General features: G+C 44.4%; 1 protein-coding gene across 2 annotated transcripts in view; it reads left to right on the top strand.

Annotated features, from left to right (window-relative positions):
* Positions 1 to 18,812, top strand: part of LOC138472476 (neurotrypsin-like) — a 1,741,737-nt gene that overhangs the window by 1,414,921 nt on the left and 308,004 nt on the right. For both annotated transcript variants that reach the window (XM_069610681.1, XM_069610682.1), the window contains exons 13-14: positions 2,169 to 2,291; positions 8,315 to 8,592. In XM_069610681.1, coding sequence (XP_069466782.1) covers positions 2,169 to 2,291; positions 8,315 to 8,592 — 401 coding nt within the window. The remainder of the gene's footprint in view (positions 1 to 2,168; positions 2,292 to 8,314; positions 8,593 to 18,812) is intronic.

Below are 18,812 nucleotides of genomic sequence, written 5' to 3'. Positions count from 1 at the left end.
CCTTTCGAAGGAGTCAAGATGGCCATACCAGCAAGAGAGGGGAAAACATCAAGCACAGTCCTCCCCTCTCCTTACCTTCCCCCAGATAATGCAGCTAACATCCGGTGCATCCTGGGCCGTGTGTCTCTGAGGAGCGGGTGGTATGAGACATGCTTGCGACAGAACAGAGCCCCCGCACTTTCAAATACTCTGTCATAGTCACCCCACGACAAGAAGCAGAGAGGCCTCACAACAAAAGGGAAGGCTTAGCCCATACTGCCAAGTGCTTGCCATCATTTCCAATAAAGATGTGCACACAAGGCACGAGGAAAACGGCATGTTGAAGGAGTCAAGATGGCCATACCAGCAGGAGAGGGGAAAAATATCAAGCACAGTCCTCCCCTCTCCTTACCTTCCCCCAGATAATGCAGCTAACATCCGGTGCATCCTGGGCCGTGTGTCTGAGGAGCTGGTGGTATGTGACATGCCTGCGACAGAACAGAGCCCCCGCACTCCCAAAGACTCTCTGCCACTGTCACCCCACGACAAGAAGCAGAGAGGCCTCACAACAAAAGGGAAGGCTAGCCCATACTGCCAAGTCGAATCAAGACGGCCAAAACAGGAGGAGAGGGGAAAAACATCAAGCCCAGTCCTCCCCTCTCCTTACCTTCCCGGGGCCGTGCAGGACCCGGGACACAATGCTCACGCTGCGGTCCGGAGCCCAGCAAAGAACCGAGCGAGGCAATCCAGCTCAACTGTGACCCCAAGCCCCGCAGGGGGCCCAGGAGCAGCGCCGCACCTGAGGGAGCCGAGGGCCCTGCCACACAGCCCCCCTCAGGGGGCCAGCAATCGGTGCTCCCTGGTGCCCCGCACCGGGAAGAAAAAGTCCAACCTGCCGGAGGCAGGAAAAATTAAACTGAGTGACATGGATGTGGGGGAGGAGTTATAGAGATTTAAAGAAATAGAAGAAGGTCCTGTGTCGGAGGCAGGTGCCTCATGAAGTAAGTACTGGGACGAGGAAGAGTGGACGTGGAGGTAATGGAATTGAACGTGTCTTCTTTCTGTGTTCAGCAGAAAGTAGCACGTTTTTGGGAAGCCAAATTGGTCATGGCCTTCTTGCCAAAATGCCAATTTCTATTAACCTTGTAATTTGTATTTCAGCAACCTGTATTTAAGAAGAATGATGTATATTAACTACTTTGTAAACTGCAGTGCACGTCCTCTTTATTTGAAAGAGTAATGATCATAGCTTACTGATGTCCACTAAGTGAGAAAGACATAATTTAAACCATGGTACGTTGGTGATCTTCATGCACGCAGCTATTTTTCTATGGTTGGATACCCATAATTTCAAGGGCACCATAGAGGCCCAATACAATCAATAAGAACAAATGCATACCTTTCTCTCTGCTAGACCGCTAGAACATGCATTTCAGATGGGCCTGTCCTGATGCAAACAAGACTGCAACGTGGCGAAAGCACAGGTTTGGAGGCAGCCATTTTGTAGTTATGAGTGGAACAACTACTTGGGAGAGAACTGTTGAATGTTGCTTTTAAGAGCTGGTTTTGTTTCCATGATGCTAGCTACACTGATGTGTTTCCACTTGTGAGCGGCATTACAATGTATCTGTTTTCTTTGTTGTGAATATTATTATTAATAATACATGGCTACCACGGTTTATGTGATTGAACAACTAGGCATGATGGGTTGCGAGCCCTACTTATAAAAAGACTTAAAATAATCCCATCCATCAAGGCTTCCATTGTAGCAAGCATTTTCAAAGCAAGAAGGTCGAGTTTTGTAAACGTAGAAGGTGTGGCGCTGCCCGATGACGGCGTTTCCCGGCCGCGCAGAGCGACCGGGAAGCCCGAACTGTGAGGACGCGTCTGCGTGTTGGTTTTAGTCGGCTTGAGATCCGTCAAGAGTGAACAGTTAATGAGAACTAGTTCCTCCCAGAATGAAAAACTCGTCTGTTTTCACTAATTTATTTGAGCATTTCTCCGATGAGAGGTCATAATACAAATATTTCCACAATCTGTACCTCACCAAGTAACTTATTTTATGGCAATATTCACTAGGTGGTGACAAGAAGAGTGGGCTAAAAATGAAACCCTTTTACACAGAATGTAACGAGAGCAGGGTCTCTTAGTCATTTGTTTTTGCCTCAATACACGTTTTCTTTTTTCAGGGGTGGCTGGCCGTGGCAAGCGTCTCTACGACTGAAAGAAGTGCACAAAGAAACCCGACTGTTATGCGGTGCGACACTAATCAGCAACTGCTGGGCCCTTACTGCTGCACACTGTTTTAAAAGGTAAAGTGGTGCGAGTGAAGAGATGGAGGACAGTGGCCAGCATTTGTGTAATGGAGGATAGTGAATGAAGCCTGCCTAGACTTCTCAGATGGTGTCTCCGTATTAAATCATTTCAATACGTTCAATGGTCTCCATTTCAGACAGTTGGAATTTTGAACAGTGGTTATTATGGTGCATTTGTTTAATCCGAAATTGAAATGCGCAAGCAATTGGTCACGGGGTAAGTCTTGCATGACAATACTGTTCAAGTGGTGTTCCCTTATATAATATTTAAGTTCTAAAGTGGGACATTGCCTGCTTCCCCTCGGTGCCGATAGAGAGATCAGGCTGCAGGTACTTGAGTCAATGAATGGAGTTCCAACTACTCCTGGTTCTTGGTGGCCTGCCACTACAGCAAAGTAGATTTATCCCGAGTAGTAAAAAGGTTGCATAAACAACGAATGGTGCCCAAACACTCTGATCACAGTGATGTGCTTGGTACCGGAGAACTCCCCAGTCTCTCGGAGCCGGGAGCACTGCCGCACCTGCCAGTAACTGCCAAGAACTGCAGTAGCTCTGCAGTGACAACAGTTTTGAAAATGTCCATGACGATTTGCGCTACCTTGCTTGTAGATCTTTACAATTCTCAGATTTTTTCTGAGCCCGATACTTAGTGCGCCTCAGAGGCTTAGGACTCGTGGAATCAACCTAATAACAGTATGACAGCTTAAGTCGATGGTGGTTGATTACACACAGTAGGAGATATGTATGTAGGAGTAGGTGTATGCACAGTAGGAGTATGGCAACTTAAGTCAGGGTCTGAAAGGTCTGGTGTAATCGGATCCACATCCGATGGTGGTTGATTACACACTGTAGGATAATGCTTCAGAGGCAAGATTACTGGGGCACGTGGGTTCAGAGAAGGCGTTCCTTTTCTCCAGACATTGTTTGACATCTTACTTCAGAAAAAATGTTGTCATACAGTTTAACCAGTGATGACAACACTAAGCCGAGGGCCGGAAATGAACTGAGTCCTTGTTTTTAGGAATCTCGCAGGGATTCGACCATTTCACATAGCGAAATGCCCTCTAGAGATAATGAGTTGTTAAAAGATTCTTGTTGCCCCGGAAACGGGGACAGTGTCAATGAGCAGTTCGCTTAAGCAAATAGCTGAAGGAGATAATTTCTGAGTTCAACCAATTGTGTAAGTGAAGGAGTATTAGAGGTGGTTCCACCCGAGTGTTCCGTCGCGTTAGAAGTGTTCGAGAAACAGGGGGCACCAGCCATTTGAGGAAGGCTGATGTGGCTGCTTTAAAGGGAGTTCTTAAGATTCCACTGGCACCTTGTCATGATCTATCCAACACGGGCCCTTCTCCCTCAGGAGGGAGGGACAAAATCCATATTTTTTGTCGGAGGAGCCAGACACTCCTTAATTAGTTCAGAGGTCATATTGAGCTGGAGTGGAGCAACTCGCTGGTGTCGAGTTGATGAGAAGGCAGGCGATCTAAGGAAATACTGTGTCGTTCATGGGGTTTGTTTCTGAGGTCGCACATTGTCAGATTGAAAATAGAGTGCAAAGAAATCTGTACTTCCTTTTCATAAGCAGCAGGTGCAGGGTAAGAGGTGAGTAAATATGATTAAGAAGTCAGTTACAGAATGCTGCCACTTTCTTTCGTCATCAATAGCCAAGGACGAGCTGGTAGAATATGCTGTTGGACAGGTAGTTTGTCAAACAAAAAATCCATCGCAAATCACCCACAGCATCAGCCGCTGACTGCTCTTAACAACGCACTTATCCATGCTGCGCTCAACGATGGGACTCGTGTTTGAAACAGAAAACTCCTCCACTGTGCAGAAACAGGTTACAGTGCTCCAGCGCGTGTAAAGGCAGAATCCTGTGCAGTGCCCTTAGGGACCACTACACCTGATTAAGACTACAGGTGGCAATACAAGTTTTACCTTTGGTACACGCCTGTACTACTAAGTTATAGTGGTAGCAGTAGCAGAGCAGCCAGGTTTATCTCTAGATTATATGAGCAGTAGCAGAGATTACACAAAGGGACCACAATTACTTTGACTCAAGCAAACACTGACTCAAGGTTTCAGGTAAAAAATATAAGTACCCTGTGTTTGAATGAACCAGTGTTATGAACAAAACACGATACCGCGGATACGGTTGCGATCACTTTTTGACAGTTCGGTCTACTAAATAAACGCGTATCCGTGACATGAAATGCTACGGGGGCAAAAACACACTTAGCACCTGAGATACCCAGAGGGAGTTGGAGGCAAAAAATCACAGGCAATATTTAGGTTAGGCAGAAAGTATAGAGAAACACTCAGAAACAGGAGTTCAAAAGTCAAAGGGTCGGAGCCAGGTTTAGGTGACAGCGGAGGCCTGTGCCGAAGATCACACCGTTAGACAGTTCACGATTCCGTGCAGCCAAAAAGTAATTGAATATTATCAGTGTTCGGAAGCAAAAGTTATAAAAAGGAGGGAAGACAAGGACGAGCCTTGAGGATGAAGAAAAGGGATTCACCCAGTTTCCTCGAGTAGAACACAGTACCTTATTTCCACGATGCAGCTGGTGCCCTGGCAGTTGTTCCTGGTGGTTTCCCTCAGACCCACGATTCCTGGAGCTTCGTTGTGAAGGAGGACTTTTGAAGGGGGTCTGCACCACACATGGGTTGAAGCCGACAGCAGCGCCAACGCAAAGGTGTGCTCCTTAAAAACAGGAGAGGCTCAGCAGGTGGCTACCCGGACCACTACAGCAGTGTGCAGCGATTTCGACCACGGCAGAGATCTCTGGCTGAAGAAGATGAACTCGTTATCCCCACCAGGCTCAAGGGAAGAAGATTCCGGACTGGATCTTCTCTTAGTCGTGGAAGGGTAGATAGCTCAGGACTGCAGCAGGCTTTCACTGGGACGGGGTAGTTGCAGCAGCCGTCGTTCTCTCCACTTCTCTTCGGTTCCTTGTAGTTCCAGAGGCGACTCTGACTTCTAGCCCAAGAGACCTGCCTTTTATGCGCAAAACCCCCATTCACACAGCCTGGCTGTCAATCACGCAGCAGGGGGGTTGTCCGGCTGGGACAACCACCTCAGCCAATCATGGCAAAGTGCGACTTGGGTTTCCTAGGATACCCTGTGCAGGGGGTGACTACACCCCTTCCCCACATTCAGTGTACCTACACACCCAGGCGCCTAGAGGAGGGCTTCTCTGCAGAAGCCTGCCAAAAGATGGTGAACAAAGAAGGCCAACCTAGTTTGCCCCGCAAAGTAAAGCACAAGAAGGTCTTTAACAAAAAGAAATGGTGAATAAACCCACCCGGAGCCAAAAGAAAGACGATTTGGTCAGGCGGGTTTATGTTCGAGGCTAATATAATAGCCAAGAACAGAACCACGTTTATCTAATATAATCGCAGTAGAAAAGTTAGGGTAGATACCACTGCCACCAGCCAAGTCTAAAAGTTAAAAGAGCAAAACAATGCTCAGGGAGGTACAGACAGAAAAGGGGTACAGATTAGCCCTTTCAAGTACTCCATGTAAGATGGGGTACACAGGTTCTGTGGTAAAAATGACTATGTAAAGTAAATGGCAACTTTACCTTTCTCTGGGGGACAGTAGTCAGCCCCAGCGAAATGGAGTCAGAGGGAAGTCTAAAAGACACCCCTGGGTTACTACACTAAAGGTGCTATGTAACCTATACAAGAACAGGGGCACTTGGAGTGGTGTGCTCCAGTGCCCAAGATCACACAATGAGTAACAACACATTGGCCAAAACACATGTAAGAGTGGAAAAAGGATGTACACTCTTACCAGGTGGAAAAAATAAACTCCAGAAATCCAGCAAAGCTGCTGAGGGACTCACTAGGTGAGGGAAATTAGCCCTAGAAGGGGAATTCTCCCTAACACTCGCCCCCCCAGACTAAGGGACAGGAGGATGATTTAATCAACTCCTGGATGCATCTCATACCTCTAGTCTGTTACAAACATCCTAGAGAGACCATCAGCATTTTGGTGGTGACTTCCTGCTCTGTGCTCAATGGAAAAATCAAATCCTTGCAGGCAGATTGACCATCAGAGTAATTTTGGGTTTTCCCCTTTCATTTGCATCAGCCATCTCAAGAGTTGGTGGTCAGTCTGAATGATGAAGGTAGATCCATACAAGCATGGTCTAAACCTCTTCAGTGACCACACAATAGCAAATCAATCTCTTTCTATTGTTGCCCACCTTGTCTCAGGGTCCTTTAACTTCATGCTGATGAAACAAATGGGGTGTTCCCTACCTTTCTCATCCAGTTGACTAAGGACTGCGCCTATACCTACATTAGAAGCATCAGTTTGTACAATGAAGGGTTTTTGATAGTCAGGTGGTCTTAGGATTGGAGCTTGACAAAGGGCTTTCTTTAGACCTTCAAAGGCTTGATTGCACTCCTCATTCCACCTGACCTTTTTAGGAAATTTGGGAGAGGAGATGACATTCAAGGGAGAAGCTATGGTCCCATAGTGCTCCATGAAGTTCCTATAGTACCCAGTAAGACCTAGGAAGACTCTTACTTGGGTCTGAGTAGTAGGGGTGGCCCCGTTTTGTACAGCTTGTACTTTGCTAGGCAATGGCCTTATTTCACCTCCTCCTACCTCATGCCCAAGGTAGACGACTGAACTCTGACCAATTTGACATTTGCTTGCCTTTATGGTCAGATGGGCCTGTTCCAGAGCCTGCAATACATAACCTAGGTGTTCAATATGTTCTTTCCATGTAGGGCTGAACACTGCAATGTCATCCAAGTATGCCATGCAGAAGTCCTCCATCCCATTCAGAACTTGATTGACCATCCTCTGAAATGTAGCAGGTGCATTCTTTAACCCAAAAGGCATCACCTTGAATTGGTAGAGGCCAGCTTGAGTGGAGAATGCAGTTTTCTCCTTGGCATGGTCTGTCAAGGCTATTTGATAATAGCCTGACGTTAGGTCAAATGTGCTGAGGTACTTGGCTGCACCAAGTTTGTCCACCAGCTCATCTGTCCTAGGCAAAGGATGGGCATCAGTCGTGGTGACTGCATTTAGAGCTCTATCGTCCACGCAGAATCTCAATTCTTGGGATCCTGCCTTTGGTACAAGCACAACTGGGCTAGACCATGGGCTAGTAGAGGTCTCTATAGCCCAGAGTTCAAGCATTTTGTTGACCTCATTCCTTATGCGGGATCTGATATTGTCTGACATTCTGTACCCCCTGCTTTTGACAGGCAAACAGTCACCAGTGTGTATGTTATGCTGGCCCCAAGGGGTCAAGCCTGGTGAAAGTGAGAACAGGGAGGCAAACTGATTTAACAGTAACTTGCACTCATCATGCTGGTCAGATGTGAGACTGGAAGAGAGATTAACTCCTTCCACTTGCTCATCTAAAGGTAAGCCTCTGAGGAGGTCAGGCAGAGGTTCACTCTCCTCCTCCTCCTCCTGAGCTAAAGCTAGAAGCAGAGCTCCTATGTCAGGTCTAGAGACATAAGCCTTGAAACGATTGGTGTGAAAGACTCTGGGAGCCTCCTTAGGGTTGCCTAAGTCCACTAGATAGTTCACCTCTCCAAGTTTACCCACAACCTTGAAGGGTCCTATCCATTTGTCCTGCAAGGCCCTCTGCGTTGTGGGGACCATAACAAGAACAAGCTGGTCTTGAGTAAACCACCTGCCTTAATCTGTGCATCATTTCAATAGTTTTGTCTTATAAATGGCACTAAATGTCCACCTAATAGCCAAATCTAAAAACTATCATCAGCACAAGTACTTTTGACACTAACTATGGGGAGGACCTGATATATGTCTGTAGGTAAAAATGCTGGTAGTTACCACAGTATACCAGTTTATAGACAAGTGTCTTATTTTCTTATCTGCATGTTGAAATATATGTTCATTTGGTATGTCTTTTATAATTGCAATAAACAAGAAAGGGATATTTTTTGAAGTCCTATAACAATGGATTATCATCACGCTGCCTCTTCACCAGTTACCTAATTGATCCATCTGTATGTCCTTTTTGTGTTCACAGGTTTGGCGTAAATGCACACCATTATGCAATAAGAGTGGGTGATTACCACACAGGCGTGGAGGATGAATTTGAACGAGAGCTGGCAGTTGAGAGAATTGTCCTTCATCGAAATTATAGATCAAAAAGCAATGACAACGACATTGCATTGATCAAGATGAAAAGCATAAATGGTCAATGCCTACTCTTCACTCATCATGTCCTGCCCATATGTCTCCCTCAGAAGAAGGAAACGTCCCTTGCAAAGCAGGCATGCTTTATATCTGGTTGGGGAGACACAGGTGAGCATACCAGAAATTAATCCCATGCTACTATTGGCTTTCTGAAGTCTATAGTGTTTAGCATATAGGTCAATGTTGTATTGGGGTGCCAGGTTAAAGGTGCGCTAAGAGCTTCAATGTTTCCCAATCTTGATGTGTTACTATGGGATATGATTAGGAAAAGTTGAGTGTGGCTACGGTACAGGTAGAATTGATGGGTTTCCCCAACCCACCTCTAAAGAGCCTGTTATTAAAAGTATTCTCCTCTTCCACGCTCTACACTCCTCTTTGCGAGTTAAAGAATAATGTAAACTTACCATTTTATTTGTCAGAGCGCAGTGCAAACATTTTTATTGAAAAGAAGGAGAAGATATTAGTCATATATTGACTTGTCCCAATTTTGGCAGAGACTCAAGGTATTTAAATCATGCTATGTGGGTTAATAACACCATATCGTACAAACAGTAAGGTAACAAATTCATTATTGGCAAAAGAGTCACACAATTTGTCGTTTCTAAAGGCACTGATCGCAAATTGAACAAGAACTGAAAATCGTACTATGTACTCTGTGGGTGCACTTGACCAAGCTAATCACATGTGAGGGTTCATGGGTTAATCACATGAATAGGTACCTTTGTCAGATACAAAATACCCAAGTGTTGTCAAATACAGATATGCTAAATACAGATATGCCAACACGTGTTTCGACCCTCTGGGTCCTCATCAGGGCACACTATTAACACCACAATTCTTAAATTAATGTGATATACTATACACAATAGTCACTTGAACATATTAACCATCTGGTGATCAGTCAGATCATTTGATCATCTAACACGGTTTTGTACAATAGGACTTACATTTACATGATTTGCTGTTTGTAGATGGAGCCGCTTGAAATAAAGACCAAAGTCAGTTGGAAATATGACTGTTCTCGCACGATCTAATTTATGCAGTTTAATACTGTAAAGGGATTCCTGTTTTGCAAGATAATCGCTATTTATAGTTATTTCCTTGAGCCATGCATTTAAAGTGTTTTCATCTTGTTCGATACTGTTTGGGTTCCGCTCGTTGTTACAGAAAGTATTGCGTGCTGATTCTATTAATATCCCAATGCTCGGTCAGAGTCTTCACATAAATGCTGTGTTACTGCCACTGCTCAGGCAAAGAAGTATTTAGCATATACATGTGATATTTGGCGCAAATCCATTACATCTTTGGTGCCGTCTGACAATCACTTATGTATTTCCATTTGGGGAAGGGGCACAAAAGTAATTCATTGTCTTTTTTCTTTATAAAGTAAAGAAGACGATTGTTGAGTTCATTAGGGTGATTAATGCTTTAAGATGTCAACTTCCCTCCTAATGAGTTACAAAGGAGTGTGGGAGCCCCTCTATTGAGAACAAACATTAGTCAAATACCCTGTTCTATTGAATTTCTTCCACTCAGGATGGTCTACAACCACGTTTTAGCTTACTGCACCCTTCACAGAGGAGAAATATCCATTTGCATATCACTCTTTGTCCCAACCACAAGGGCAGTCCAGCACCGAAATGCTAGGCAAATCTCATCTGAATAAGAGCATCAACACTAACCCCAGACACAAGTTTCAGCTTCGTCGGGCCAAAAAACGTGTCTGGGGTTGCTGGCTGGTAGAGTGGAAGAAATTCCATAGAACAGGGTATTGGACCCATGTTCGTTCTCATTAGAGGGGCTCCCACACTCCTTTTGTAATCTCCTTCTAATAAGGCTATTTATCTTAATTGTTAAGCCTCAGTGGCTCTCTTTATCTCCTATTCGCAGATCTCGTGCAGCTGGGCCAGACAGATTACATAATTTGGCAATAAGGCAGAATCCAATAAGATTGGCAGCCATTTTATATAACATCTTTAAACACACACTGCAGACTGGTAAGATACCTAGTTCTTGGAAAAAGTCCATAATAGTTCCAGCATATAAAAACGGTCCGAGGTCTGATCCAAGATCGTATCGACCTATCGCCCTTTTGGACTGTCCTGGAAAAATCTTTGCACGCATGCTACTAGCTGCATTTAATATGTGGCTGACCACATGACAGCTCAGGGATGATTTTCAAACCGGGTTTTTAGCAGGCCTCGGAACATCAATAAATCTGATTACCCTAAATTCCCCCATAGATGTTCATAAACAACAAGGACAGCCTATTTTTGTGGCCTTTATTGACTTCCGAACTGCGTTAGATGGCGTACCACGAGAGTTGCTACTCAAGACACTTTTGGATAAGGGCTGCCACTGGTCTATTTTGCAGTGGCTAATTCAGTTCCATTCCGAGACAAGCATCCAAGTCCGCCTCCGTAGAGACGGCTTATTTTCCAATGACATTAAAACAGACCTGGGCTTGAAGCAGAGGTGCCTCCTAGCGTCCGCAGTTTTCAATTTTTTCATCTCGGACATAGGTTATTCCTTTAAGGGTCTGAATACAGATGCACCAAGACTTAAGGGAACCCCCATAAATTGGCTTTTATATGCTGATGATATGGTGCTCCTATCGAAGACACCTCAGGGCCTCAAAATCATGTTGAAAGCACTCGACGGATATGCGCAATCCAACTGAATATCTATCAATGCGACCAAAACACAAATCATCCAATTTGGAAATCCCAAGCAGAGATGTCGCACATACTCGTGGGTCCTACAAAACAGCACCTTGAGTGTGGTCACAAGATATTCATACTTGGGAATTATAATAACCAACCATCCCACTGATCTACCTTATGAGGAAGTCAAGCAGACCAAATTACATAATGCCATATCGCAAGCCAGAATCATCAGGGCGAAATTCTGTACATTCTCGATACATCCCTTGCTGGCATATTACAAACAGAAAATGACACCTGAGCTGTTATATGGGACAGAAACTAAAAAGTGGCATCCCTACATTTATTGGGCTAGAATTGAAGGAGCCTACTGGAGAAAAATGTTACAGTTACCTAACTCCGAGCCATTGCCATTGATTCCCTATGAGTTAGGATTAATATCCTTGCATGGCAGATACAAATGGCTATGGTGCTCTTTATATCGTAAACTCATAATGGGTGAGTTGCAAAATGGTCTAGCTCATCTGATGGTAGTGTATGTTGCAGAGGAAATGAACAATGAGTTTATAAGAACATGGAGGCTTAGAGCGCTCAAATTGCTTAGCGATGTTGATATATCTATGCAATTGTTGATCAACAATCCCCGTAAAGCCAAGGAAAAAATGTGGCAACATGATTGGAATCTAACATATGTTCAATACAAACGTTATAAAAAATGTCAAGAAAATCCATTTGAATTAAAATAATATGATCAAACAGCCCGATACTTGATAATATCACCTAACTCTCAGCATCGCTTGGCGTTTTTGTGCTTCTGACTTCATCTATGCCCAACGGCAGATCTTTTATGTAAACGTAATATGCTGCCGAAAAAGAAAATCAATTGTCGATTCTGCCAAATTGAACCAGAGACTCTGCGGCATTTATTGGTTGACTGTGTGCATTTATTAGCACTAAGATGTAAACTATTTAAGCCTTTTTCCAAGGTTACACCAATGTTATGCATGAGCAATTATGGCGTACATTTTTCCATGCGGACAAAAAATCAGTGCATTATGCAATAACTATTTAAAAGCTCTAAAACTATAGAAAGCTTTACCAGGGTCGCTTGCACAGACAGTTCTTTGCTGCATCATAATTATACCTATGTTTACAGAATGTGTTTTGAATTTTTGGGTTTGATGGATGTTATATGAATTAACAATTAATTTTTATTGTATGCAGGGAAATACGTATCTATGCTAATTTATGTGTTTTTTAAAGGAAATGTGAATAATACCTTTGTAAATTTTCAGAATTTGTAAAATGTAAAATGTAAATGTTGAAAGGTTGGAAACATTTATTTTTCTGTAGCCAAAACAACAATAAAAAAAAAATAATAAAAAAAATATTCTGCTTTAGACAGGTGCCAAGAGTTTCACTTGTTGGTGAGTCTAAAACAGCAAATGTATGGTAGTTGGGTCAGACGGTTTAGCACAAAATTGGTCTTCATGCCCCCCCTCTCCCCCCAAGACATAACTAATGTAGGAACTCGTCTTATTCTGAAATTTTAAAAAACAGTTGTACCAGTTTACATTTTAAACTTCTGTCACCTATATTTTTCTAAAAGAGCAGGCAACTTTACTACAAATAAGGTTTCGTTCAGTCTAGTAAAAGAAGCAGTAGTGAACAGTTTGAATTTAGTGCATTAGTGAAAACTCTGTAATCCAGCATTGTATTAACCACAAACCTACTATTACCACCAATGACAAGTGCCTGTTATGAGAGAATTCCAGGTAATGGAGTGTCATTTTATAGAGTGCCTACTGTCCATAGATTGTCTCCTACGAGTGCACACGATTTTGGATTATGTGGCACTCAGAAACTCAGTGGATTGTGGCAGGGTTTCTTAAATTACCAATCAATAAATCAATATCAAAATGCAGTTATTGATTGGCAAAGTGTGTCTTGATAGTTTGAGTTCCATCATTTATATTCTCTACCATGGATCTTTATTTGTGTAATTTTCTTTATACAATTGCATGCCACTCAAAGGCAACCCCAACACTGATTTGGATTTTCTCACTTTTAGATATGTTGCCACTTTTCTAATTGAAAACATTACACATATTTGAAGTGTATACAGAATGGGAGCACTGGTATAATTTATAAATGTGAGCATGTTATATGTACAAGGAAACATCAGTCATACGTTCATTTATGAAATTACACTGCTATAAACACTATTCAGATTCAGTCCAATGCAGCCACCCGTATCAGGGTAAAGTCATGTTTTGTTCGCCCCAAATCACAGTTTCCTTAAAGGAGATGGACACCTTTTTAAAAGAAATGTAATATTCATCCATTTCTGTAATGTTATGGCATATGTTTTATTTTTGTTTGTAAGCATTTTTCTGATCTCTTTCTTGACATTTTCTACTGTGCATACCCAGTTAACAGGAACAGCTGCATGTTTTACAGGGAACATCTATTTTAGTAGGAATATTTCAAACCTGAAGTGATGTATACAGGTTATTGTGGTGTGAACAGTCTGGGACCAAATACCAAAACTTGTATGAGAGGGGAAGGGACCTTGGAGCTCAGAATGTGTACTTGACAAAGTGCCCTATTGTGAGGTCTAACGTTCTACATTGTACGTCTGGCGCAAGTCTCTTGTGTGTTTCTTTTCTTTTGATTAGTTTAGCTGACGTATCCCCCAATGAGTCCTACTCAAAGAATTTGACTTTTCAAAGTGGGTTGTTTTCTGGCATGCAAATTAAATGCTACTAGGATATACAGACATTGACTCATCAAATGTTTGTACACATTAAAATACTGAGGAATTATTAGACAACTAGCATATTGTAAAAGTCCTCATTTCACTGTCATATCTTCGTTATTTCTCTAGCTACAAAGCTTGAAAAGATTGGCGTATTCCTAAAGGTTGAAAGCATCCCATTTAGAGAGGCTGCTTTAAAATATGTCCTGCGTTTTTATTTCTTTTCAGCATGTCTCGGTCTCAAGCCTGAATTGCATTGTTAATAAAACACTAGCTACACGTCTGTTTTTAAGGATACGATTAATTCATTATCCTGGAATAATAATTCCAGCACCACCCATCCACGGTTATTCTCTGGGGCAAATGACAACCTTCCTCGAACTTCAAAGTTGTAATAAAATCTCTTTGATGCTTCTGAATTGATTTATATTCTTTCGCTTCTCACAGTCTGACAGGAAGGAATGCACCCAGCATCTTACCTCTTCTGATCTCAAGACAAACAACGCATGCATATTGCCTTCCCTAGAGATTCCCAGTAGAAATATTGGCACTCTGGAACGATTACTCTCTAGATTAGACAAGACCTACATTCTTGCCAATTCTGTGTCCACATTTTGGATTACATTTCCCCAACTGTTGCTGGTTTTTTAAGGATATCTGTTACCACTGGCCCAGCCCCATAGCAGTTTTACAACCCGCTCTTAACATCAGTGATGGTGGTGAAAAAGAGAGCAAGGGAAAAGCTCCATGACTTGAGTGAGGCAGAGGCCAGGGTGAGAGAGTTAGAAGAAAGGTGTTTAGAGGACAACATGGATCTAACGCTGCCCTAGATAAGCATAGTGTACTATCACTTGAGAAAGCAAAATACATGATTTCACTGTTTAAGGGGACGGTGAATCAACAGGGGGACAAGAATGGAAGACTGTAGACCTGGATGACTAGGCAGGAGATAGGGGATAGATGGATCACATGTGTGTGGGACGCCACAGGGATCCTCTGGGCGGAGGATCAGGATTTTGCAAATAAGTTTGTAGAATTCGATCCAAAACTATACACTGCAGTGCTGGGAAGGGGTGTGACTGAGATGAGGGCGTATGTGGAAGCCCTTTCCCTAAAGAGTCTGTCAGAAGAGCAAAGGGAAGCTTTGGAGGCGGACCTCACTTTATCTGATATCGCCTGGAGTACACAACAGTTGTAAACCGGGAAGACTTTGGGACCTAATGGTCTCCCTCCGGAACTCTGGAAACTTCTGGGGGGGTGGAATACATAGCCACATGCTGGCTTTGTTTCAGAGTAGCAGGGAGGCTGGTTGTCTACCCCCAGACCTACCTGAATCGGTTATTACAGAAATTCTCAAGAAGGGGAAGGCTAAGGAGTCCTGTGAATCGTATAAACCATATCCCTTCTCATTGGGGAAGTCAAGATTTTGACAAAGGCTCTGGTCAATAGGTTGATCATGGTCCTGCCTCATTTGGTCCACAGGGATCAGAATGATTTAATGGCAGGGAGATCTGCGGCGGCTGTTGGGGGTGATCACATTGACGGAGAGGTTACAGGGGAGGATGTTTATTGGATGGGTAAAGTTGCTTTATGAAGCCCCGGTTGCGAGAGTAAAAGTAAACTGGTGTCTTTCCGGCCCTTTTCCTCCGTAACAGGGGACAAGGCAGGGATGTCCTCTCACCCCACTTTTATTCACTCTCTTGAGAGAGCCTTTGGCAGAGGCAGTGAGAGAGGGTAGTATGTTCACAGGCCTAGAGTAGCCAGGGGGACATGTGTATAAAGTATACCTATTCACGGATGATATCGTGTTGTATGCGAGTTGCCCTGAGACCTCCATACTCGGAGCAGGGGAGTTGCTCTGGGTATTTGGCTCCTGCGGGTGAGTTGAGAAGTCTGTTTACTATGTACTTACAGTAGAAAGTGACAAACATGCCCTGTGGGGGGATTGTCCCTACCAGTGAGCTATTCCAATACCTAGGGTCAAGATCACAGGAAACAGGAAGGAGTTTTTCAGGCTTAACTAGCACACTGTTTTTCTTCAGGATGTGGAGAGATGGGCATATTTTGTGATGACCCTTCTGGGCAAGGAGGCTCTTTTCAAGATGAAGGCCTTTGACAGGTTCCTGTATATTATGCAAGCCAAGCCATTTGAGATTCTGCAGGCAGACTTCAACAAACTAGACAGAGGTCTTAAGAAATTACTGTAGGGGTCATCCGCCCTACAGATAACTCTGGAAATGTTAATTAACTCTACTTGGGAAAGTGGGCTGATTCTGCTGAACCTCAGGAAACATTTTTGGGCTACTCGGTTTGTGGCAGCGAATGATTGTTTTATCCTGGGGGGAACATCCTGCCACTAGCCTTGGGAAATTGGGAATGGGGCGGATCAACCTGGACCTCTATGAAAGGAGATGCCCCTGGGGAATTCCCTCAGATGGGGAAGCTGATGGAGAAGGTCTGGTATATCCTGTGGGGAAAAACAGGGAGAGCAACCCTTATGGGGAAACCGCTACTTGCCGAGCTCAAGGCAGTTTGGGGGCAACAAGGCTGGACTGACAAAGGGATACACACAGTAGGGGATGTGTTGAAGGCAGAGACCATAAAACCATTTCAGGACTTGAGAGAGTTGCATGGGATACCTTCTATCACGCTATTCCATTATGTTCCACTGTGTCATGTTATTGGCCCACGATTTAGGGAACAGCTGGAGCTTCCCAGGGACTCCCTTACTGAGACTGGTTGCTACAGAGAAATTGAACACCAAGCCAATCTCCCTGGCGTATAGATGGGTGGCAGCACTACGACTAAGCCCGTGACAAGGTTGAGGGAAAGGTGGGAGGCAGTCTTGGGTCCCCTAAAGGGGGATTGGGAGAGCGCCCTGGGAGTTACTAATGGGAAAGCCATTGATTCATGGCTCAGGGCCAGTCACTTCAAGATCCTGCATAGGATATACTACACCCCACAGGTCTTACACAGGATGGGAAGGAGAGGGACCGACAGGTGCCCCAAACACAAGATAGAGATGGGAATGTTTTGCCACATGGTCTGGCTGTGTCCTAAAGTATGCAAATTAACAAGGGGGGGACCTGGGAGTCCCTCTGCCAGACATTAGTCCTGGTTATGAGAGACTTACCCAGAGTCTTTAGCTCACTATCTTTCACGGAGGAGAAATATCCAAAACATATCAGTCTTTGTCCTGCCCTGGGGCAGTCCAGCACCGAAATGCTAGGCAATTCTCCTCTGAACAAGAGTACCAACAGCAGAACAAGTGTACCAACAGCAACCCCAGACACGTGTTTCGGTCTGGTTGGACCTCATCAGTAGGGTGGAGCTGTGCCTCTCCAAGAATAGTTAGCAAGGGGTCCACGTCTGGATTCCCCTAGTAACTTAGCCTGAGACCCAAAATTCTTAAATATGCAAATTAACAAGGGGGTTCCTGGAGGTCCCTCCACCAGACATTAGTCCTGGTTACGAGAGACTTACCCAGAGTCTTTAGCTCACTATCTTTCACAGATATTCTATCCTAAAGTATATCAGTTCTTGGGGGATGTGTTGTTGGTGATGTATGCACTGGTAGAGGAAGAGCTGACCTTAGAGCCAGCACTGTGTCTAGTGGCCATCTGGGGGGACTCCATGCTTTCGGCACAGGAGAGGTATCTGGTGGGAATGACTCTGGCACAGGCTAAAAGGGTAATTGAAATGGGGTGGGGAGGAGAGGAGGGCCCCGCTCTACAAACCTGTGTGAGAAACCAGAGGGTGTCTCACTCGCTAGGCCCCGGGGATCTCTCTCTCAGGGGGCTAGGGCATGGCATTTGCCTTTGGATCCAGACCCTGGGGGTGTACCAGTGCGGGAGGATCACATGGGTCAGGGGTCTTTGGCCAGTGGGGATGAGACAGCCGATGGCAAGACGCATTATTCCACCATATTTTGTTTATCCAACCCATCCTTTGTTTTAGGATGCTCCGAGGTCCTAACTTCCCCCTAACCTTTTTACACAAACACTGGGCAGAGGAAGAGGGTGACTGAGAGTAACAACATTAACTTTCACACATCATTCTAAGTGCACACACCTGATACCAATTAGCTCTCCTCACAAGAATAAAAGGCAGAACCCAAAGACACACTCTGAGCAAGGTGGAACACGAGAATGAGCAGGGCTTCCGGGAGAAAGGGGCGAGAGCAGTGGGTCGGAAAACCCCTGAGTTCTCTACTGGAGGTCGTTGCCTCCCACAGTCCACGAGAGACATGTGGACAAGGCCAGATCCCACAAGTGAAAACTGCTTTGTGTTTCAAGGAAGCCTAGCGACTCTCCTGGGTGAACGGCAGAGTTGGAGAGGCGAGGCCAAGCCTGTGGTACTAACCTTGACTCAAGAATTGGAAATAGTAAAGCAAAGAAGAAACGCACACAGCCGGTGAGTTGGCAAACAACCTGAAAGACCGGTGTGTGGTAAAGTTTGAAATAGCAATAGCAATAGCAACTTATCACAAGTGAAGGCTTCACGCATGTAAATGAGACACGAGGAAAGGCAGACCTGTGAATGAACTTTGAAGTAAAAGGCTGCTGCGAGTTCAGCGATTCTAAGTAACGGAGTGGTCGAGCGAAAGAAAGTAGCCCACTCGAAAGTCTCAGTAAAAGGTAAATTGTTCGAAGCGAGAAAGCGAATGTACAGCAAAAGTGAAAACTATACATTTTGAGTCAAAGTGGTCCTGCAGTGGTCTGAAAAGTAAACCATGCACATTCGAAAGCCTTCAACAAACCCGAAAGTGGTCCAAGCCCAACAGAGGGATACCTGAAGTGAAGTAAGCTTGGGAAAGGGAACCCCCCTTGTAAGTTTGTGTTGAACTTTATCATGAGAGGTCTAAGCCCGGCAGAGGGGGACCCATGAGAACTTTGTGGTGAAAGGTC

This window comes from Ambystoma mexicanum, chromosome 8 (genome assembly GCF_040938575.1).
Source record: "Ambystoma mexicanum isolate Mex_15411 chromosome 8, UKY_AmexF1_1, whole genome shotgun sequence".
NCBI lineage: Eukaryota > Metazoa > Chordata > Amphibia > Caudata > Ambystomatidae > Ambystoma > Ambystoma mexicanum.
Note: the sequence above shows the minus strand (reverse complement) of the source record. Positions and strands in the feature narration are given on the sequence as shown.